The sequence below is a fragment of the Gnatocerus cornutus genome, chromosome 3 (genome assembly GCF_029298725.1).
Source record: "Gnatocerus cornutus isolate USDA-ARS CGAHR chromosome 3, icGnaCorn1.1, whole genome shotgun sequence".
NCBI lineage: Eukaryota > Metazoa > Arthropoda > Insecta > Coleoptera > Tenebrionidae > Gnatocerus > Gnatocerus cornutus.
This window is the reverse complement of record NC_142235.1, coordinates 294,493-313,359: the sequence shown is the minus strand read 5'-3', so window position 1 is coordinate 313,359 and position 18,867 is coordinate 294,493. Positions and strand designations below refer to the sequence as shown.

General features: G+C 35.3%; 3 protein-coding genes and 1 pseudogene across 4 annotated transcripts; 1 reads left to right on the top strand and 3 right to left on the bottom strand.

The window, feature by feature from the left end:
• Nucleotides 1-2,371: 2,371 nt before the first annotated feature.
• On the bottom strand, nucleotides 2,372-4,439 carry LOC148176712 (putative fatty acyl-CoA reductase CG5065). The gene is made up of 7 exons (XM_088032449.1): nucleotides 4,248-4,439; nucleotides 3,813-4,210; nucleotides 3,655-3,764; nucleotides 3,157-3,349; nucleotides 2,878-3,111; nucleotides 2,575-2,832; nucleotides 2,372-2,524 (listed from the first exon to the last, which is right to left on the bottom strand). Exons 1-7 carry the CDS (start codon nucleotides 4,437-4,439, stop codon nucleotides 2,425-2,427), a joined length of 1,485 nt encoding a protein of 494 aa, XP_087888575.1. The 3' UTR covers nucleotides 2,372-2,424.
• A 1,707-nt stretch (nucleotides 4,440-6,146) lies between these two features.
• Nucleotides 6,147-7,161, bottom strand: LOC148176711 (uncharacterized). The gene is made up of 2 exons (XM_088032636.1): nucleotides 6,449-7,161; nucleotides 6,147-6,394 (listed from the first exon to the last, which is right to left on the bottom strand). The coding sequence occupies exons 1-2, from the start codon at nucleotides 6,508-6,510 to the stop codon at nucleotides 6,151-6,153; spliced, it is 306 nt and encodes a 101-aa protein (XP_087888762.1). The 5' UTR covers nucleotides 6,511-7,161; the 3' UTR covers nucleotides 6,147-6,150.
• Nucleotides 7,162-8,564: 1,403 nt separating this feature from the next.
• LOC148176710 (uncharacterized) lies at nucleotides 8,565-9,602 on the top strand. Its single transcript, XM_088032483.1, has 4 exons — nucleotides 8,565-8,941; nucleotides 8,999-9,089; nucleotides 9,138-9,316; nucleotides 9,368-9,602. Exons 1-4 carry the CDS (start codon nucleotides 8,728-8,730, stop codon nucleotides 9,475-9,477), a joined length of 594 nt encoding a protein of 197 aa, XP_087888609.1. The 5' UTR covers nucleotides 8,565-8,727; the 3' UTR covers nucleotides 9,478-9,602.
• An 823-nt stretch (nucleotides 9,603-10,425) lies between these two features.
• LOC148176709 (uncharacterized) lies at nucleotides 10,426-13,078 on the bottom strand (annotated as a pseudogene). Its single transcript, XR_015769867.1, has 5 exons — nucleotides 12,749-13,078; nucleotides 12,552-12,690; nucleotides 12,447-12,500; nucleotides 11,891-12,391; nucleotides 10,426-10,929 (listed from the first exon to the last, which is right to left on the bottom strand). The product of XR_015769867.1 is annotated as an uncharacterized LOC148176709 (transcript).
• Between the last annotated feature and the right edge of the window lie 5,789 nt (nucleotides 13,079-18,867).

Sequence of the window (18,867 nt, the reverse complement as noted above, 5' to 3'; positions counted from 1 at the left end):
ATCGGTTTCTTTAATTGAGATATTTCCATAGATAAACGTTGCTTTATTAATTCATTGCGACCTTGAAATTCACCCAGATATCTACGAATTGTTGTTTTCGATGGTAATTTTAGCAAATTCTGATGATAAAAGATGTAGCCTTTTGGAGAACAGTACCTCCATACAGTACACAACCGGATTGAAATTTCTGACCATCGGGGCTTTTTCTTATAGTGATTTCTAATTAGATCTAGAAGAAATATTGATCTTTCGTCAGAATTGTTCGCATCTTTTACAATTTTATTTAATTTGAATGTTTCGAAGTGGCGTAATTTTTCTTCTAAATCTTTCATTTTTGATGAACACTGAGAATACTTGCTTTTGGTTCTTTTCAACTGTTGTTTCAGAACTTTACACTGATATTGAAGATCCTTAATTTCTTTATCTTTTGGCGATTCGGTGCTTATGATCGGGGTGGAATAGGTCGGAATATCTTCTTCCAAATTTACACGAAGATTAGGAGTAGGAGAAGGATCCTAGAGTTAGGAAAGAAGTTAAGGTTTGTTTGAAAGAAGTGTGTTTTACCTACAGACAACATAAATGGAACAGCATTTTTACTAAGGCATGTTTTCTTCGACGTTGTTATCAAACATTCCGCACTGAAGTGTTTAGAGCATACACGGTGTCTCGCATAACGTTAGCTTCCTTAAACATAGAGAAAGTTGAAGGTTTTAGGATTAAAAAACTCTAATGGCAAATTGCGTTTTAAAGACATTTATAAAAAGCACTCAAAAAAGTACAACTTTTGGGAACCTCTCTGCAATAAAGAAATTCATTCTTAGACATTTACTAATTTTGTTTCTATGGTTATAAGGTATTGTTGAATCTGTCAGCAAAAATTGGGTCTTGTGCTTCTTCAATTAGCCACTCGCAAAATTGAACCCTTTTAGGGTAATCTTCTGGTTCCAAAGCTTGCACACGAGAGTAATGAAACGGATGGAGTTATTGCTCTCGGATAATACGCCATGCAGTTGTTCGCGAAATGTTTGCAATTCGCCTTTTGATTTTATGAGTGCTGATCCCTGGTTCTTCTTCAACCAGTTGAAGTATTGCATCTTCTGCTTCCAAAACTTCAAGCGTATGATGGCTTTCCCAATGACGCGATAATAATATCGTACCTGTAGTACGTAGACGATTCAATGCGTATCTCTGTGGGGAACCACTCTTGCAGGAAAACGCTGATTGTTCAGGCGGGCGGTTTTAGCAGCATTTCATCTGCATTTTCCATATAACAGAAGCAGATCAGAATATTCCGCAGCAGAAAACACTTTTAAATTTGTGACAAAAGTCAAAATTGACAGTTTAGTGTTGCTATAGAAAATTAACTGTTTCATTGTAGTTGCTTAATTGTAGATCTTATATCAGTGGTCCCAAAATTTCAATTTACAAAAATGCCTTTTTTTCGCTTATTATTCAGATTAGGCCCAGATGATATATGTATATATTTTTTGTTCCTTATAAACTCACAAATCTTACATTTTCAGGAAGCTAACCTTATGCGAGACACCCTGTATAACGGAACGGTCGGAAATTTTAGACAAATCTAAAATAATTTAGACATTATTTGAAATAAGAAATGAATAGTGCAAAACTACCACAAAAATCTGCGAGCACTTCAAACCATTTGCTTCGCGCAATTTCGTTAGCCGGTAACTCAAAAAGTGGCTTCTCTGGGTTTCCACAAATGAAACACTTTCTAACCATTTTAAAAGTGAAAGTCTAGAGCTCAGTGTTTAAAAGTAACGTAGAACAAGAAACAAGGATAACAAAAACGAGAAAACAACACCTAATAACTAAACTCAACAATAAAAACAACAAGAACTTAAAAAAAACCGGAAAATTCTATTGACAAGCAATAAATGATGACAATAATGACATTAATACGCCAAAGCCAACTTGAAGTTGGTTTAAAAATTTGAAAGTCGCCTTCCCCGCCTCGATTAAACTCGAGTAGCATGATGCGGACAAAATTATAACTAGCGGCGCCACTCATCGTATCGACGGCCTACTATGCAGGAACACCATTCTTGTTCAAATGGCACGGCCATATTACGCGTCAAGCGTAATAAATGCAGTTGGTCATGCCTGTAGTGGATACACGTCCATTTTGATTAATAGATGGCTTCACAAGCAACTGTCAAGTTTTTTGTGACAGTTTTTGTTTGTTAACTGCTACAACTATCTATTTACATTACATTATTGACTAAAAAAAGACGTTCTTTTCGTTTGTAATTTCAAGAATGTTTTGACGAATGAATTTCGTTGTATCTAGGCATTTTGTAACGTTGGAGTCTTGAGATCATAGGAACACTGTGTAAAGTTTACAAAACAGTACCAATCCCTACATTTATTACCTAGTTCAATAAAAAACAATTGAGTTTTGGTCTAAAAGGGCCCAAATATCGGCACCACGAAGCATCTATAGAAATAGTACATCATTCCCATAATTATCAAGATTTTGCAGATTTTATCAACGAACCACAACCTAAAAATCAATGTTACGCTTCTTTTCTCTTGTCTCTTGCGTCAACTTACACTTTCATCCGTCTTCTGGCTGCTGGAATGTCATCATCCCCTTCCTTAAAAAGAAATTTCCGAGCACACCGCACACAATCAGCGATATACTCATAAAAATCGAGCCCATCCCCGTCCAACTTGTACGTTGCTCGTTCCTCCGCGTTCAAAGTCTTCACGAGTTGCAAAGTGCCGTCGTTGTTGAAGTCCCATTGATTGTTAGCGAAGTACTCCAAGACTTCGTAGCCTTTAGAGATCCGTTTTTGCACTCTAAGGAGACTGATAACGACGTTAAAGTTGTACCGATCCTTGCTTGCTACTCACAAAGGTTTGTATCCCAGTACCATCAGCAACGCATCCAGGAAAACAGCCGGGAGTAGCTGGAATAAGAAGAACTCGACGTTGTGCACCCAACGGTACCTTCTCATGGATCCCCCAGGATACCACAGGACCGCATTGAACGGTACTTCGTTCGTTACGATGCTTCGGCCGATGTTGATGATTTTTTCGAAGGAGACTTTATGCTGGGAGGAGCTGGTGATGTTGAAGACGCGCTGTCTGAAGAAATTTAGTGTGGGACTGTCAGATAACAGTTTTACCGACTTTGATTGAAGATAGAAGAACGCGCAACATAATAACGCGTTGGCGGCGATGTCCACTGGGAGGTAGTCCAAGTAGGTCTCGCTTTTACAGTACATGGTGCGTAAGACTCCTTTTCCAGCGGCGGTGAGAAGACCCGCGGGACCGTTGAGGTTGTCTGTCCATCCCGGTAGGGGCTCTTTCCACACTGGGACGACTAAAACGGTCGTTTCTTACAAACCTACTCCAATTTGTAAATGCGCACTATGGTTTTTTACACAGCTATAGATTTATACTCTCAGTTATTTAATAATCTTCGCGAAAATCTGCGTAAAATGAGCCCGAGTATCACAAGTTTGCTTCATAAATAAGCGAGATATCGACCACGGTTGTGTAAAAAAACATAGTGCGCATTTACAAATTGTGTTATACACAATTTGTAAATGTGTTATTGACCACTCGTTGAGAGTTTACTACACCTCATTACGACTCATTTCTTTAGCTTTGCCTGTGCTAACTTACCAACTGATGGTCGAACGATGATGACCGGTAAGTTGTCCATTTCTTCGTTGACCAAAGCTTCACTCAAGGACTTGGTGAAGACGTAGCCGTTGGGAATGTCACCTAGAATACTACAACGAGGATTTCCACGGTGGAGAAGGAAAACACACCCAACTTACTCTCTGCTGATGGTGTCCAACGTCTTCTCCTCCAACCACTCGCACATTTCGATGACTTTATGTGGTGGTGCCGGTGGCGGATACGCTCTCTCAAACAAAATGCGCTCGTTTAAATGACAATAAGCGGTGCTTAAATGGACGAAAAGCACCAATTTCTTGCACTCCTTCGCCAACTCCAACATCAACTTGGTCGCGCGGGTGTTCGATAAAACCGCCTTCTTCAACGATTCGTCGAATCTGATCGTTGCGGCGCAGTGGTAAATCATTTCGACCTCTTGAGCCAGTTTGTGGCGATTGGGGGCGGACAGAGATAAATCCGCCACCTCCATGTCGCCGCCGACCGCTTCGACTTTCTTCAAGATGTCTTCGCCACGTTGCTTCTTCAGGAGCTCAAACAACTAAAATCGTGACGTAAATTGTGCAAAAGATTCTTACCGGGCCGTTGAAGATGTCGCTGATTCTGTCTGTGGGGCTGCGCCCCCTTTTTGGTCGCACGAGGACGTAGATTTTTTTGAGGTTGGGAGAGGTGCGGAGGAGCTTTTCGATGAAGACTTTGCCGACGAAACCGGTGCCGCCGGTTAAAAGGAGAGTTTTGTTGGTGAACAGCTCGGAAATTCGGTCGGACATTTTGAATGTTTTCAGTTAGTTCGGTTGGCAGTTGTGTGGGGATTTCACACGTCTAGCACACTTGACTTCGACTACTTAAATACAAGATAGGCAATTGACGACGTACTTTTTCTTATGTTTTTCAAAGGTGGGATGACAGAGAAATTGTTTTCTGTACTTTGGATTTTCGACTTTAATTTTTTTCCCGGTTTTATTAGAACTTCTTTTTTGCTCGAACAAACTGTCAAATAACATTGCTGTTCCAAAGCTAGCCTTGATCCAGAATCATTCATAAACAATGTGTACTTTACAAGCGTCAAAAATGCTGCGATGATGTTAGTTACGACATGAGTTTTGCGAGCCACTTGCGTTCTCAAAATAATCTACGCCTGTGGTGACATCTGTGGGCTACTTTTAACAGTTTAAAATTACAGGGCTACCAATCCAATGAAAATAAAATAACTAAAAAAATATTTGAATAGTTGTTTTGTTTATAAATTATTTAAAGCGTCATCAAAGCAAGTGACGTTGTTTAACTTCCAGGGAATGAAAGTGAGTCGCATTATCCTCTTAATTGGATATGTTGTTGATGACAGAAATAACTGTGCATAATTAATGATAATGAATGCAATTACAAACTAAATATGTAATTGTTAGTTTCCAACTATATATTAGTAAATTTAGTGACAATTATGTCAACAACGCATAATTTTAAATTATTGCTAATCCAAAATGAAACTTGGAAATTATGTTTATCCCAAGTGGACATACCGGCGTTCTGGAAATTGTTTCCATCCAAAAAAAGAAGAATCATTGAAATTTTGAACACTAAAATGACAATGCTGTCGGAAAATAGTTATTTACATAATGAGTGCGGAAAGTGTCAAATTTCGCACGAATGGGAATGTAGATACACGAGGCGCAGATATCACGCGAACGCAAGAGAGGCAGTTTCCGACGAATTATATGCACTATTTTTCCTACGACCCTCCGTCTGAAACAAACAGTGGTCCATTTCTTTCTTATTTCAAATGTCATTTTTCTACGGCCTGATACTTGACTTTTATTTTCGTTAAAACACGTACGAAAACATCCACTTTTAAGGGGATATCTAACAAACTGTAACGGTAAATTCTGCTTCAAAATTCTGCGTAAAGGAAACATTAGGGGCTATTCTGTATCGGGTCTGTTAAATTTAAAGGGTAGGTTAAAATAGTCCGATTTAACGGTGCGGGGTTTAAATAGCTATTCTGTATCATGAAATAAACGTAGTACGTTAAAATGGAGAATTTTAACGTACGTCTGTTAATTCGATTGTGAACCAGCCATGTTGGTAGGTTTTCTGACCCGAAAGTAGGCTGTTGTGATCGTGCGCGTGCGCTTTATGTGACATCGACTTAAATTCAAACGAAGCAAATAAAAAAATAAATATATTTGTTTCGTTGTTACAAACGTATAAACGCTACAAAAAATGAAAATTTCTTGTTTCTGATTTGATAGCACCTTTAGATGCAACATCTGGCTTCAAGATGTACTTCGAAAAACCCATGAGCAGGCAAAGTTTGGGTCAAAGATAATAATATGCAAAATATTTATAATCGAAACGTGCTGATTTTCTTTCCATCTTTTTTTATTACAAGAAGGTAAGTTATTTTGATCTAGAATTTGTGTTCATTATTGTGGTTGTGCTTGGTGCGTCTAGTTGATCCTCTACCTTACTTTGTTTAAAAGTTTAAATAAATATGTCGAGAGCTCCAAGAATTATCAAAAAACAAAAAGAAGGTTTAATTGCATATTTGGAGGAACATCCTTTCTTAATTGAGGGCAGAGCCAGAAATGCTGTTGAATTGGAGAGATCTGAAAACAAATGGGAAGAGTTGGTCCAACAATTAAACAATTTTATAAATAATTTATCCGGCAATGTAAATGGATCGCTTGAATCTCTCAAGTGTCGGTGTTTTATACGAACTTCATTTCTGCAAATAATTTAAGTTTTAGATAAACATTTATAATCTAACCTCTAATTTTACCTTCGTATTCGATCTTCTTCATCATGCATAATTATCAAATGTATTAAACCATCCAATGCCATTTTTGAGTTGCAACAAATTTGTGGAAGAATTATGTTATAATTTCAATATTTATAAAAATATCAAGCATCGAACTGTCAAACAGAAACCCTGTTAAATTTAAGGGATGGCTTCGACTAGCCCTTAAAATAAGCAGCTTTTTAACGTACCTAGGTTAAAATTTTAACGGACTTGGCTGATACAGAATAGGAATTTCGTTTTAAAGGACCTTTAAAATTTAACCACCCTTTAAATTTAACCGACTCGATACAGAATAGCCCCTATTATATGAAACATTTTAAACATCCAAACGTTAAATGCAGCATCTCCCTTCAACCCTCATTATTTGTACACGGCACTCTTTTAGTGAGTTACCCATGGTCAGTCTGCTTACTACGGTAATAAAACCATAAATAAAAACTACTTCTTAAAACCCCAGCCCGAGTAGTTTAGATTATTATTCCCATCATCTTGTGGTCAGGACAATAGCTAATAGTTTTGACTGCATTGATGGCCAAATTATTATTGCCCATGGCCAGTAAATCTTAAATACTTTGATAGTAGAGTCAGATACTTTACAAATTACACCCATGAAACTTAATAATTACAATATCTCATTATTATTATTTAATGTTTATCTTCATAAATAAATTAAATTTTTCCCAAAAAGGTGGGATTGGTGTAAATGCAAAAATTGAAGAATTAATGGATGCACGGGGATCTTCGAATTTTGTTCAAGATTTTTGTGAATGTAACAAAAAATAGTGAACATAATTATAAATAATTAAATTATATATAATAATTATATTCTGTTGCTTTAGTCATTGATCTATCTTTTAAAACCTTTAAATTACGAAAATTTGTTCAGTCTTTTCACCACCCCAAAGTTATAATTTTGACAACAAGACGTTATATTACTGTCTGGTTGTTCTCAAAATACGTATGTGTGAATTTTGAAAAGTTTACGCATGTGGAATGCTAAAAATTATTTCGCTTTCAGCCAAGTTTTCGTATTTAATTAATCAAAAAGTCATTAAATATTCACTTTACAAAAATTGTATATAGCATTTAACATAATGCACGTTGAACAGATTCATATGCAAAAAACAGAAACCAATTTACTAAAATAGTTTTCGAGTAATCGTGTTTAGAAAAATACATTGAATTTGCCTTATATTCAAATTTGGTTGAGATCCCCTTAAAAAATAAAGATAAAGACAAATATTTATCACATAAAACTATTCTAAAACAATTTAAAATCCTAATTCATCAGATATAAAGTTCAAAATATTGAAATGATTATCCTCAAAGCTACGTTCAGTTTGAATAAAAGAGAAAAATCTTGTTTCAAGCAAATTTAAGATTTTGTGTGTTTATGGAAAAGCTTCAGTTGTAAACTATCCCTTCGGCTACAAAATTGATTTATGGTACCCGCATTTCTACCTACCAGACCTCTCTGGTACAGAGAAAAGAGAAGTTACTGCTAAACAAGGATAACATGTTTCGAATATGAAATTTTCCAAACACGATTTCTCAAAAACTATTAACTTTAAAAAAAATCTGTTTAGTCGACATTATGTAAAATTAGTCTACGCATGTGGAATGCTAAAAATTATTTTGCTTTCAGCCAAGTTTACGTATTTAATTAATCAAAAAGTCATTAAAGAATCATTTTACAAAAATTATATATAGCATTCAACATAGTGGACGTTGAACAGATTCATATGCAAAAAACAGAAAGCAATTTACTCAAATAGTTTTCGAGTAATCGTGTTTGGAAAAATACATTGAATTTGCCCTATACTGAAATTTGTTTGATATCCCCTTAACGTTCCTTGGAGCCATTTAACCATGTGAAATATGCCACCTTCGAGCCATTTAACCATGTGAAATATGCCACCTTCTTTTGAGACGTAGGAAAACACATTATTACGATCACAATTTGTTTTGTTTATAAAATATTTAGTGTCATGAAAGCAAGCGACTTTGTTTGACGTATGCAAATGACAGCCAATTCGGCAGAACGAGATATAGTGGCGCCGCGTTGCGGAAAATTTTCTAAACTACATTTGAGGGATAAGTGGATAGTGGTGGATAGTTTGAACGTGGTTGATAAAGTGTATGTAGTGACTGTTTATGGCTATTTTTGTGTTGAACTGTAGAATAGGATTATTGTAGTGTTTAGTTGTTGTGTATTTGTGACTATTTCGTTTTTTTTTTGTAAATAACTAGGTATAAGTATGTTGATTTCGATTAGTAATATTAGTAGTTACGTGAGTGATGGACAAGTTTGTGTTACCAAAACACGGCCCCTAGAAGAGGGCGAAAAACTTTATTTAGCCGGTTTCATTGGGAACTGCAATTTTGTGGGGCAAAGCGTTCATGCGCGATGTTTAACCTCAAAAATCAGTGCTGTGCCCCATAAAATTGAAATTCGATTTGGCGATTACTCAGGTGAATAAAAAATCGCAAAAACTACATTTATAACAAATACATAATATGTTCTACCAGATTACAAACAGTGGACGTGCTACTGCAGCTGCAAGGCAGGAGCTGGGGCAAAGTGTAAACATATTGTTGCCACTTTGCTATATGTTTACAAGTAAGTTGATTTATTTTAAAATTATCAACTATTGCATTATTTTTTCAGTGCTGTGAATCTTGACACCTTAAGTTGTACTGACCTGCCCCAGGTTTGTGGCAAAAGAAAGAGGGAAGAGCTTGTTGAACTCGTTCCACTAGACGAATTCTGTCATGTCCCAAAAGCTACCGCTCAATGTGAAATGACAGAATCGTCTCTGGACGAGTTTCAACAAAAGTGTTTTGAAGGTATATATGTAGATCTTAAAAATTAAAATCAATAATTATATTTTGTTAAAGCTGTTCCACATTCAGGAGCTGCATTGCTTGCCAAGGGGACAGTTGACATTGCTAAACACCAAGCCAGGTTGTATCAAATAATTTTTATAAACGGCATCATCACGCCTTAGCAATTGATTATGATATAAACACTTTTTTATTTAAAAGTTTTTGCTGCTGTGTTTTTTTTTTGCAGGGATGACTTGATCAGATCTATTTGCCATAATGCCGAGCGAAGCAAATTAACCGAATGGGTGACCCAGTCCAATTTAAATTTGAAAGGATGTTGTTTTGATACGTTCAACAAATTGTATCCCTGTGACACCTTCGAAGTTTGTAAACAAACTTGCCTGAGCAAAGCAATTTGGCACAAAGAACGCCAATTTAGAATAACTGGTTTGTAGCTAAATATTTACTTATGTTTCTGTTTGTAAATAAGAATATGGGGTTGTAGGCTCAAGGTGTTACAATTTATTTACGTACGCCAAAGAAGAATGGGACATGAAATCTAGGAAGTATTTTTATCCAAAGTCGTTTACAGGAAACTTTGCTACACGATACGGCAATGAGCAATAAAAATTTGCCCGTGAGGCTTACAAGACTTGCCTCCCAAGCAATGAGGTGGTCAACGAAGGTGGAAAACGATTTTAGAGTGTCTTCCCACCATGGATTGTTTGGAATTGAAAGGAGAAGGTTGGCAACTAAAAAGAAAGCACAGTTATATGGCCCAAGTGCAACTTTCTATGGCAGTGTTAAACCTAGAAGGTTGTGATTTTGTTATATATAGTAGTTTTGACAAAACATTTCATCTTCTGAATGTAGATCGAGATGAAATGTCAAAATCTAGTGAAGAAACTAAATTCAATATTTTTTGAGAAAATGTTACATGTATTATGTAAACCTACAATGAAATAAATATCACAACTTTAAGTTTTTTATTAAATTTTCAAAACAGTACAATTTATCGTTTACAGCCTCATGAGGTCATGGCATTGATTACATATATGTTACAACATGGATTTAGCTTAAATTTGAGCATGATTTACTCCCCCTTTCTGAACAGAGGGAGTATTATATGATTAAAATTTATCCGTAGATAAAATTGGACTTGACAAGTTTGTTAAAGCAACAATAATAATACCAATATCATTAATATTCTTCAATAATTTAAATGGCAGTATATTTCGACAGACTTTAAACGTTTTTATTCTTTGTATGGCGCGTTCTACGTGTACTCGGGCTCTAGCTATTTCTGCGGTGTTTTGGGCTTGCGCCTTTGTTAATTGTTTTTCTTTCTTTAAAAAAGGCGGACGAATAAGTTCAATGCCATTTTTAGCACATTCATTGTCGATTAAGAATCCTTTGTCGACCATTATAGCATCACCTGCAGAAAATTTTGAAATTATATTTTCCTTATTGAATATGGCTTTGTCCGAAGCCATATGGTTTGCTTAAAAACGTTACAGTTCCAGACGGGGCTACACCTATTAAAAACTTTACAGTATGTTTACTTTTGTAAAATGAATACATTCTAATCCTACATTTTAGGCACTTACATTTTTCAACTTCAATTTCCGTACAATTGTAAGACGATAAAAATGTGGTATTTGTAATAATGATGATGACGTAACTGGGAGTCATTAATGTTGTAATTAAGAGCCCTTGGATTGGCTCAGTAACTTGTGCGCACCCCGGGTTGGGGTGAATGACGCCAGAATGTGTAGCTTCAGGCAGTAAGGAATTGGGCCGTGAAAGGGATGGTGGCCAAGAGGTGAAGAATTGGCCGTAGGTGGAGAAGGTGGAAATTGAGTGTTGTGCGCGGTGCGGGGCCTGGATGGCTGACTTCCAGGAAGTGTTCTGGATGGTAGATTTCCAGAATGCGCTGAGTGAGGGACATGTAGTGTCTGGATGGTTGACTTCCAGGCGGCCTGGATGGCTGATTTCCAGGAAGTGTTCTGGATGGTAGATTTCCAGAAGGCGAGGGGCTACATGTCGGGCTGGATGGCTTACTTCCAGACAGCTGGATGGCTGACTTCCAGAGGGCCTGGATGGTTTACTTCCAGAAGGCCTGGATGGCTGACTTCCAGGTAGCGTGCTGGATGGTTAATTTCAGGTACGCGGGTGGGTACGGTAATGGTTGACTTTGCCGTACTCGAAGAAAGAAAAAGATGTCAAGATGTCACCAGGGTCGGAGTGAGAACATGGGTGTCCTTCAGTTGCAGAAAAAGGGGTCAAAGCCAGTAATCCGAGCCGCTATCCAGCGATGGGGCAGGGGGCGGAGCTCCCCCGGTAAGTTATTTCATTAATAAATGATTAAGGCCGATAAGGCAGGTGGCAATATGTTTTGTTGCAAGAATTCCGTGACTTCCCAGTCGAGCTAAGCCCGGACCTGACTAAATAAGGGTGTTTCGGAAGGGGTGAGTCAAGTAGCATTGTGTTGGTAGTTAGAAGTACCCTTTCAAGGAAAGAAAATGAGTAGAACCCTGTAATGAGGGTTGGTTTCGTAAATTCAGCATTTAAGCGTAAAAAATCGATTTACACAATCAAGAACAATTCTTGTATTTGGGAAGTTTTTAAAACAAAGTGGCATATTACATTGAATTTCTTCTATAGTAGGAAACCGGATGAAACTTTTCAATAAAAAATGCTAAATTTTTTATAACATGCTGAAAATAGCTTTGAGCTGTTGTGTGGCTGACACCAAACAAAATACTTAAACATGTAAGTGGTATATCTAACTTGAGGCGCATTAAAGAGAGTAACACAATTTTTTTCATACATAATTTTGACTTTATATGCAATGTTGGCATTAACGCATTCACAAAAACATTTAACAAAGCAAAATTTTGAATTCCCGTCAAAATTCGTAGTTTATAATCCGTATTTATAATGTCAGACAGATCAAAGTCTTTCAACTCTTCATATGTATTTACTTGAATACATTTATCTTCAAATTCTTTAGCTTCTGTGTTTGAAAAACTGATGGGATTTGAATGTCCCAAAAAAATTAACGCCTCTGCAGCGTCCAATTCAGTAGTGTTAACACTAAAATGAAAATATCAGTTAGAAACAAAACTATTTGACTTTACTTTTTAACTACCTCTCAACAAGTGGTGTATCCTCTACGATTTGCACGACATTCCTACTCGCATCTCTGCATTGAAAAAATAATAATAAAGCAGTTTCACCTAAAACCTATGCTTACATTGATTTGTGTCGATTTGCAATTCTTTGTTGTCTTTGCAAAGACTTTTCTTTGTTTACTTCTTTGTCATGCAAACCCTTTGGAAGATTTTGTGAAGGCACAACATTTGCTTTTAGTCGGTAATTTTTATTTACATGGCCTGTAATCATTATTATTTATGGGTTAAAGTTAGGTTAGATTAATTTATACCAACGTACGTCGATTAAAGAAAAAATCTTGATCTTGAAAATGTTTGCTGCATACTCGCATGTATGGTGATACTGCTTTTCCCATTTTCAACGCATGAATCCACTTCAATAGTAGTATTTTATTATCGGGATTTGGAAATTTGTGAAACGATACATTATCTGAATAGTATGTTTTACACTGCGGCACACAACAGTACATATTGCTTTTAGAGCGTTTTTTATTTGCATTCATTATTTTGATTAATAATGCACTGCTTAAAGCACTTAAAACAATGAAAACTATAAGATTATGTTAACACGCCGGTTGTAAACAAACATTTATCTCGCAACCGTCATTCATATTGGAATTTTACAGCGCCATCTACATTTCGTTTTCATGCCCAATTGTTCTAGTCGTTATCTTTTAATTTATTTATAACTTTTTATAATCAATAAGCAAAAGATTAAATGTAAAAATATTACTCCAAATTTCTTTTATTTATTCCTTTTTATCAAAAAATTGACGTTATGTTAAAAACAAAAATATCGCTCCGATATGACTTCTATGTCGTTTCTCTCTTTCATGGAGATACACTGTGTTTCAAAATTATTTTCGTCTAGTTATCTTTGGAAAGTAATTCCTCTGTGCCGCTCGCATTGTTCTGTGTTTGAGTTTGTCCTGTCACTTTGGATTTTTGTCAAATTCGCCAAGAATGAAAGAATTTAAAAAACAAACAGAAAAATTTAGCTGAGGATGAGTCAGTTTTATCTCCTCAACGGTACATACAATTGGCATAGATCAGTAATTTTAGGGAAGTATTTTATGGTTATGTCATCAACATTCCAATCATTATCTTTGTAAAGCGGCATTTTAATTTCTTAGGCGAGTAGATAACAGTAGATTTTGGCTATACGGCAGAAAAGTGTTTTTTTTTGTCGAGCAAATAAATTTCAGTAGCAAGGCGAAGTGTAGCGTAGCCGAGCGTATCCAAAATTGTGAGATAGCAAAGCTACTTTTCGGCCAAATAACAAATACTACTTTTTCTCCAAACCAAAATTTAGTTTTACGACCGACAATGAGTGATCGCACATGGAATTATAAACATGGATGGCTATATGTAGTTGTCATTGATGACATTTACTGTGAAAAATAGGCAGAAAAAGTGTTTTCATGTGAACGAGCGCTTTTTATTACTTATAAGAAAATTGCCTACTTTACTGTCCAAAAAATAATGACTTTTTGTCACGTTTGGAGAAAAAAACAATTTTTTAAAACACGCCGTAGTTATTTATGGTACAAGTGAGTTGAAATTTTCCAAGAATAAACAAACTGACTCACATTAGCCGTCACATTATCTACACCTGAACAATATAATGACTACAATAGGTTTTTTTTTTGTTCATTAATGTACGATGATGGCTAGTGTCTACAAAATCGAATACAGTTTATCGAAATTTTTCCAAGATGAGACATGCCAAAGTGGAAACTTTACCACCAATCCGAAAATATTCAAAAAAAAGGTATGTACCGGGTGTTCCGCGGAATTTGAATTTTATTTTTTCCTGCTTTTCTGAACCTCCAAATTAGATTTGGTTATTGACAGATTGTATTCTAGAGAATTCTTAATCTGAGAGGTATTTTTAGAATGTGATGATATTACTTACGGCATTAGCAGAAAAATCGAATAAAAAATGTAAAATTTTAAATTTTCCGCTCGAAATTGCGAAATAAAGATCTGTCACTAGACAAATATCAAAAGTAAAGTTAGTTTAAACAATGTGACAACTTAACAGCAACTTTGAAATTTTGAGCGGGAAATTTGAAATTTGACTTTTTTTATTCGATTTTTTTAATAATACCGCATTAACTTTGGATTCTAAAAATTGTTCTCAAATTAAAAACTTTTTAAAACACAGTTCACCATTAATCAAATTATATGTATTTGGAGGTTTACGAGAGCAGGAATAAAACGAAATTTAAAAAACTAAAATTTTTCTTACATTTAGCTGACAATCTCGGGCTTATTCGCCTTATCTACATGGACTTCTTAAGTTATTTGCCTATGAAGATAGAGGATAATTCTCTTCTACATATACACTTCTTTTCAACTGTTTTTAATTTACTTGTTCTTGCAAAAGTTCGATGGTCTGTTCTTCATCAAGTATTTTCCATTTTTCGGAGTGTCATGTTTTGTACGTACAGTCGGCAGCAAAAGAAATGAGCTCATAGTAAACTCTTATTTGTACAGGGTCCGGCAACACTTGTGTCCACCCCCAAAATCGTCTTTAATTTTAAAGTTACAATTTTGAAAATTTGCATACGCTCATAGTTGACAAAACTCTAGAAGCTGACGCAAAAATTAGTTTTTTATCACGGTTTGGTTTGCGTCGCGACGTCTAAGAAGTATAATTTTTAGCTATTTTTGAGTTTTTGCGGAAATATTCGCGAATTCAATTTTTTTTCAACATAACGGTGATGCAAATATCAGAGTTTTTATTTTAAATTTAATGCAAATTGTGTTTAAAATTTGCGAAAAAAACACTGTTATCAAGTTAGTTTTCAAATTTATGACAACGCAGTGGCAAACTAAGTTTACACCAAAATTTTACATGTCACTTCATTCACTGCTATAAAGGTTAATTTCGATTAACACGGGCATGTTGCACTTTATGGACACCAGAAATTGTTAATTAACATCGACAAAGCGACAATTTCACCAAGTAAGACTTTTGTTACAATCTAAAGCGAACCAAAGAATAGATGTCATTTGTGACACAAGATGTTGACAGATGGGTGTAAACGTTCCCAATTTTGACGTAATGACATTGGAAACTAACTTGATAAAACAGCATTTTTTTTCTCAAGTTTTGAAGATAATTTGCATTGAATCTAAAATAACAACTGAGATATTTTTAACACATTTATATTGAAAAAAAATTAAATTAGAGGTTGATGTCACAAACCGTCACAATTAACTAAAAATTACATTTTTAAGGCGTCGCGGCGCCAAAACTATTAGTGATAAAAAACAAATTTTTGCGTCAGCTTGTAGAACTTTGTCAACTGTGGGCGTATGCAAATTTTCAAAATTTTATCTTTCAAATTAAAGACGATTTTGGGGGTGGACTACAGGCCCGAGCCGTCCATATGTGCAATGCGTGCAAGGCACGCGGGCGGCCACTCATTGGGGAAGGCCACATAACCCCGGCTTAAAAAAAATATATTCAAAACAAAAAAAGCTCAAACAAAATAACCGTTCAAATTAAAGATATATTTCTGATTGTTTTTATTCATAGCTTTCTTATGTAAGTATACCATACTCTATGATCAATTTCGTTGCAAACTGCTCTAATAGACATTTCTTCCTACTATATTTTGTTTTTCTTATATATTCTAGAAGCATTTAAAAACAAAAGTAGGGGAGACTGGTGTCAATTGTAACAAAATTTAAATATTTGTTTAATATCCATTCACAAAACATAAAAATCAAGTTACGTTTGATTTCTGTAAAATCAGAGTGTATTTTTCAATCATCATTTCATAGAACTGTACTTTGAAGTTTGTGGTCAAAGTCAGTTCAGTTTGTTTAATTTTAGTTTACCTTAGAGTACTTCTTAGTGTCTTGTTGAAATTTCCCAATGTAGAAATTATCTATTTCTTACGCTTTCTTGCAGAGTGAGTCAAAATTAAAGATTTTATTTTGAAATTTTGGCATTATAATTGTCAAATGTCCATTTGGTTACCAATCTCACCAACTTTTCCGTTAAGGGTTATTTTTTATCACCAACCATAGTAACTTTTATGTTTTGTGAATGGATATTATATTATAATAAGCTTACGTAACAATTTAAAATTTTGAATTCATGCAGTCGAAAACTGAAAAACTTAACAGACATAATTCTGAAGTCTAAACTTTCAATAACTTTTCAGTTATAAAACCGCGACATTTTTTAGAAGACCACGTCAAGTGTTACAATCGACATCCAACTGGTGTCAATTGTAACAAGATCAGTGTTAACTGCATTGCATTGATTAGGATTTTACTCCATTGTGACTAGGGTATTACATCATCATTTCATTACTTTTGTGGGGTGTCTTTAAAAAAAACGGACCGAAGTCCTTCAGTTGACAATAACAACACACATATTTAATTTAATTTAAAAATAAATAAATAACTAGGTTCTTTGATCAATTCATGTCACAATGAGGATTGATTTGCATTCCAGTTTGGTTAGGCCATCATCTTATGTCTATAATTACTAACCTTGTTACTGTCAAACCAGACCATGTGTGAATAACTTATACAAGGTGTTTATAAATGTTTCTGGCATCAAGGGTGGCTCTGGAATTCCTGCCATTCACTATTTTGCCGTTTCATTCTTATAATAAATGACGCTAATGAGAGTGCGATTTTAACGTTCAACAAATAATATCCTTTGAATATCGAGTTATTTCCGTTGACATATTTCTTACGTTAGTGCCCAGATATTCAGGTGTCCGGAAAGTGGCGCACCACCTAAAAGGGGGCAATTGGGTGGTTCCGGAGAATACTAATATTAAAAAAAATCTACACTCTGTTTTCGCAGTAGGATCAAAATAAAATTAGAAAAATAACAACATTGCTGAACTGTTCCCCCCATAAATTTAAATTTCCGGTCATAGTAGAGTCGTTGTTGTATTATTGTTGGCGTTAGTCAGGTCCGCTCATGAACAAGTAATGTAACTATGGTTTCAAGATCGACATTGTTGTGTCCAAAATGTTAACAGTTTTCAGCCATTTTTTTACAAGATTTTTCCGATTTTTATGCATCATGCCTTTGCGCAAAATGTTGTTTACTTAACAAATTCATTTGAACGTAAAATTGTTAATTTTTCCATTAAACTTTTGCTCTTCAATCCATCAGATCTCAAAAAATTAAAAATATAGATTTTTTGAATCATTTTTCTGATGGTTTCTGACATTGTCCGATGATACACTATCACAGAGGTGCGCGACTTTTCGGACAACCTAAGATAATAAATAATAAGAAGTGTAAAGGCGTAATTTACAAAATAAAGAAAAACCATTTTTAATTAATAGGCAAACATTTTTAATATCGGGGCCTGGTTTACCAAAGGTAAATTTAATTTTTAAAATTTGAAAATTTTTAATTTTGTTGTTATACCGACGTGATTGTTTTTTTGCTACTCAAATGTGGGCAATCATCAAATTAAATACGCGATTAAGTGAATCTCAATGTAAACTGGCCCATAATTTATGAAATTTCTGGAACATTTCATCTTCAGGCAGCCATATGAAACCAAAATTTCAAAACAAAAAATGAACGATCGTTGAATCGATAAAAATTGCTGACTAACTGAACAGTGAATTTTGGGTAATTTTAATTACATTGTTATTGTTTTTTTGTTTTCAAATTTTGTATGAGAGATGGGGGCGGCACATTTGGTTCGCACACGGGCGCAAGAAGGTTTCGGCTTGGGCCTGGGTGGACACAAGTGTTGCCGGAGCCTGTATATGCCCACTGTGTTTTTTAGACATCTGTGCGTCATTAGTGCTCATTTAACGCAGAATATTACGCTGAATCTAAAACTGTTCTTATTTTTTCCGTACGTCAACCAATAATTGAGTTATGGACTATTTAAATTTTGGGTAGTCGCCAGAGGCTGTGTAAAAAAATGTAGTGGGCACTTACAAATCAAGATAGGATGTAAAACAACAACAAAGTTCTTCAACGAAAAAGCTTCACTCATGAGCTCATTTCATTTGCAGCTGACAGTACGAATTAATTCAAATTTGCAGACAATGGTTGTCATGTATTCCATCCACGATCTCGGGCAACATTTTCGCGAAAGTGTGGAATGTGGCGACTTCTGGGACCTCAAACTAGCCAGTATTCCAACCCAAAAACGGATACGAAACGACATTTTTTATTTCTACACTGTTGCTCTTCTTAATCTGGTCCTAAGTGCTATTGGGGGAATCACACACGCGATGCCTCTTCCAGATGATATCGATATTTTTTTTCCTTTGTTCATCTTCGAGGAATATTTCCCGGCTTGGAAAAACTTCTTAAACTGGTGTTTCAGGGTCAGTTTATTTCCCAGCAGTTTTTTACTTACGTCAGTTTTTTTTATGACTGTTTATACA

Excerpts from the sequence above, each read along its gene's own strand:
- LOC148176710 (XM_088032483.1), top strand. The coding sequence starts at position 8,728 with ATGTTGATTTCGATTAGTAATATTAGTAGTTACGTGAGTGATGGACAA. Across the intron at positions 8,942-8,998 it reads TCGATTTGGCGATTACTCAG|ATTACAAACAGTGGACGTGC; the intron begins GTGAATAAAAAA and ends ATGTTCTACCAG. Across the intron at positions 9,317-9,367 it reads TCAACAAAAGTGTTTTGAAG|CTGTTCCACATTCAGGAGCT; the intron begins GTATATATGTAG and ends ATTTTGTTAAAG.
- LOC148176711 (XM_088032636.1), bottom strand. The coding sequence starts at position 6,510 with ATGGCATTGGATGGTTTAATACATTTGATAATTATGCATGATGAAGAA. Across the intron at positions 6,395-6,448 it reads GAAGAAGATCGAATACGAAG|AAATGAAGTTCGTATAAAAC; the intron begins GTAAAATTAGAG and ends AATTATTTGCAG.
- LOC148176712 (XM_088032449.1), bottom strand. The coding sequence starts at position 4,439 with ATGTCCGACCGAATTTCCGAGCTGTTCACCAACAAAACTCTCCTTTTA. Across the intron at positions 4,211-4,247 it reads GCGACATCTTCAACGGCCCG|TTGTTTGAGCTCCTGAAGAA; the intron begins GTAAGAATCTTT and ends TCACGATTTTAG. Across the intron at positions 3,350-3,654 it reads CATCGTTCGACCATCAGTTG|TCGTCCCAGTGTGGAAAGAG; the intron begins GTAAGTTAGCAC and ends CGACCGTTTTAG.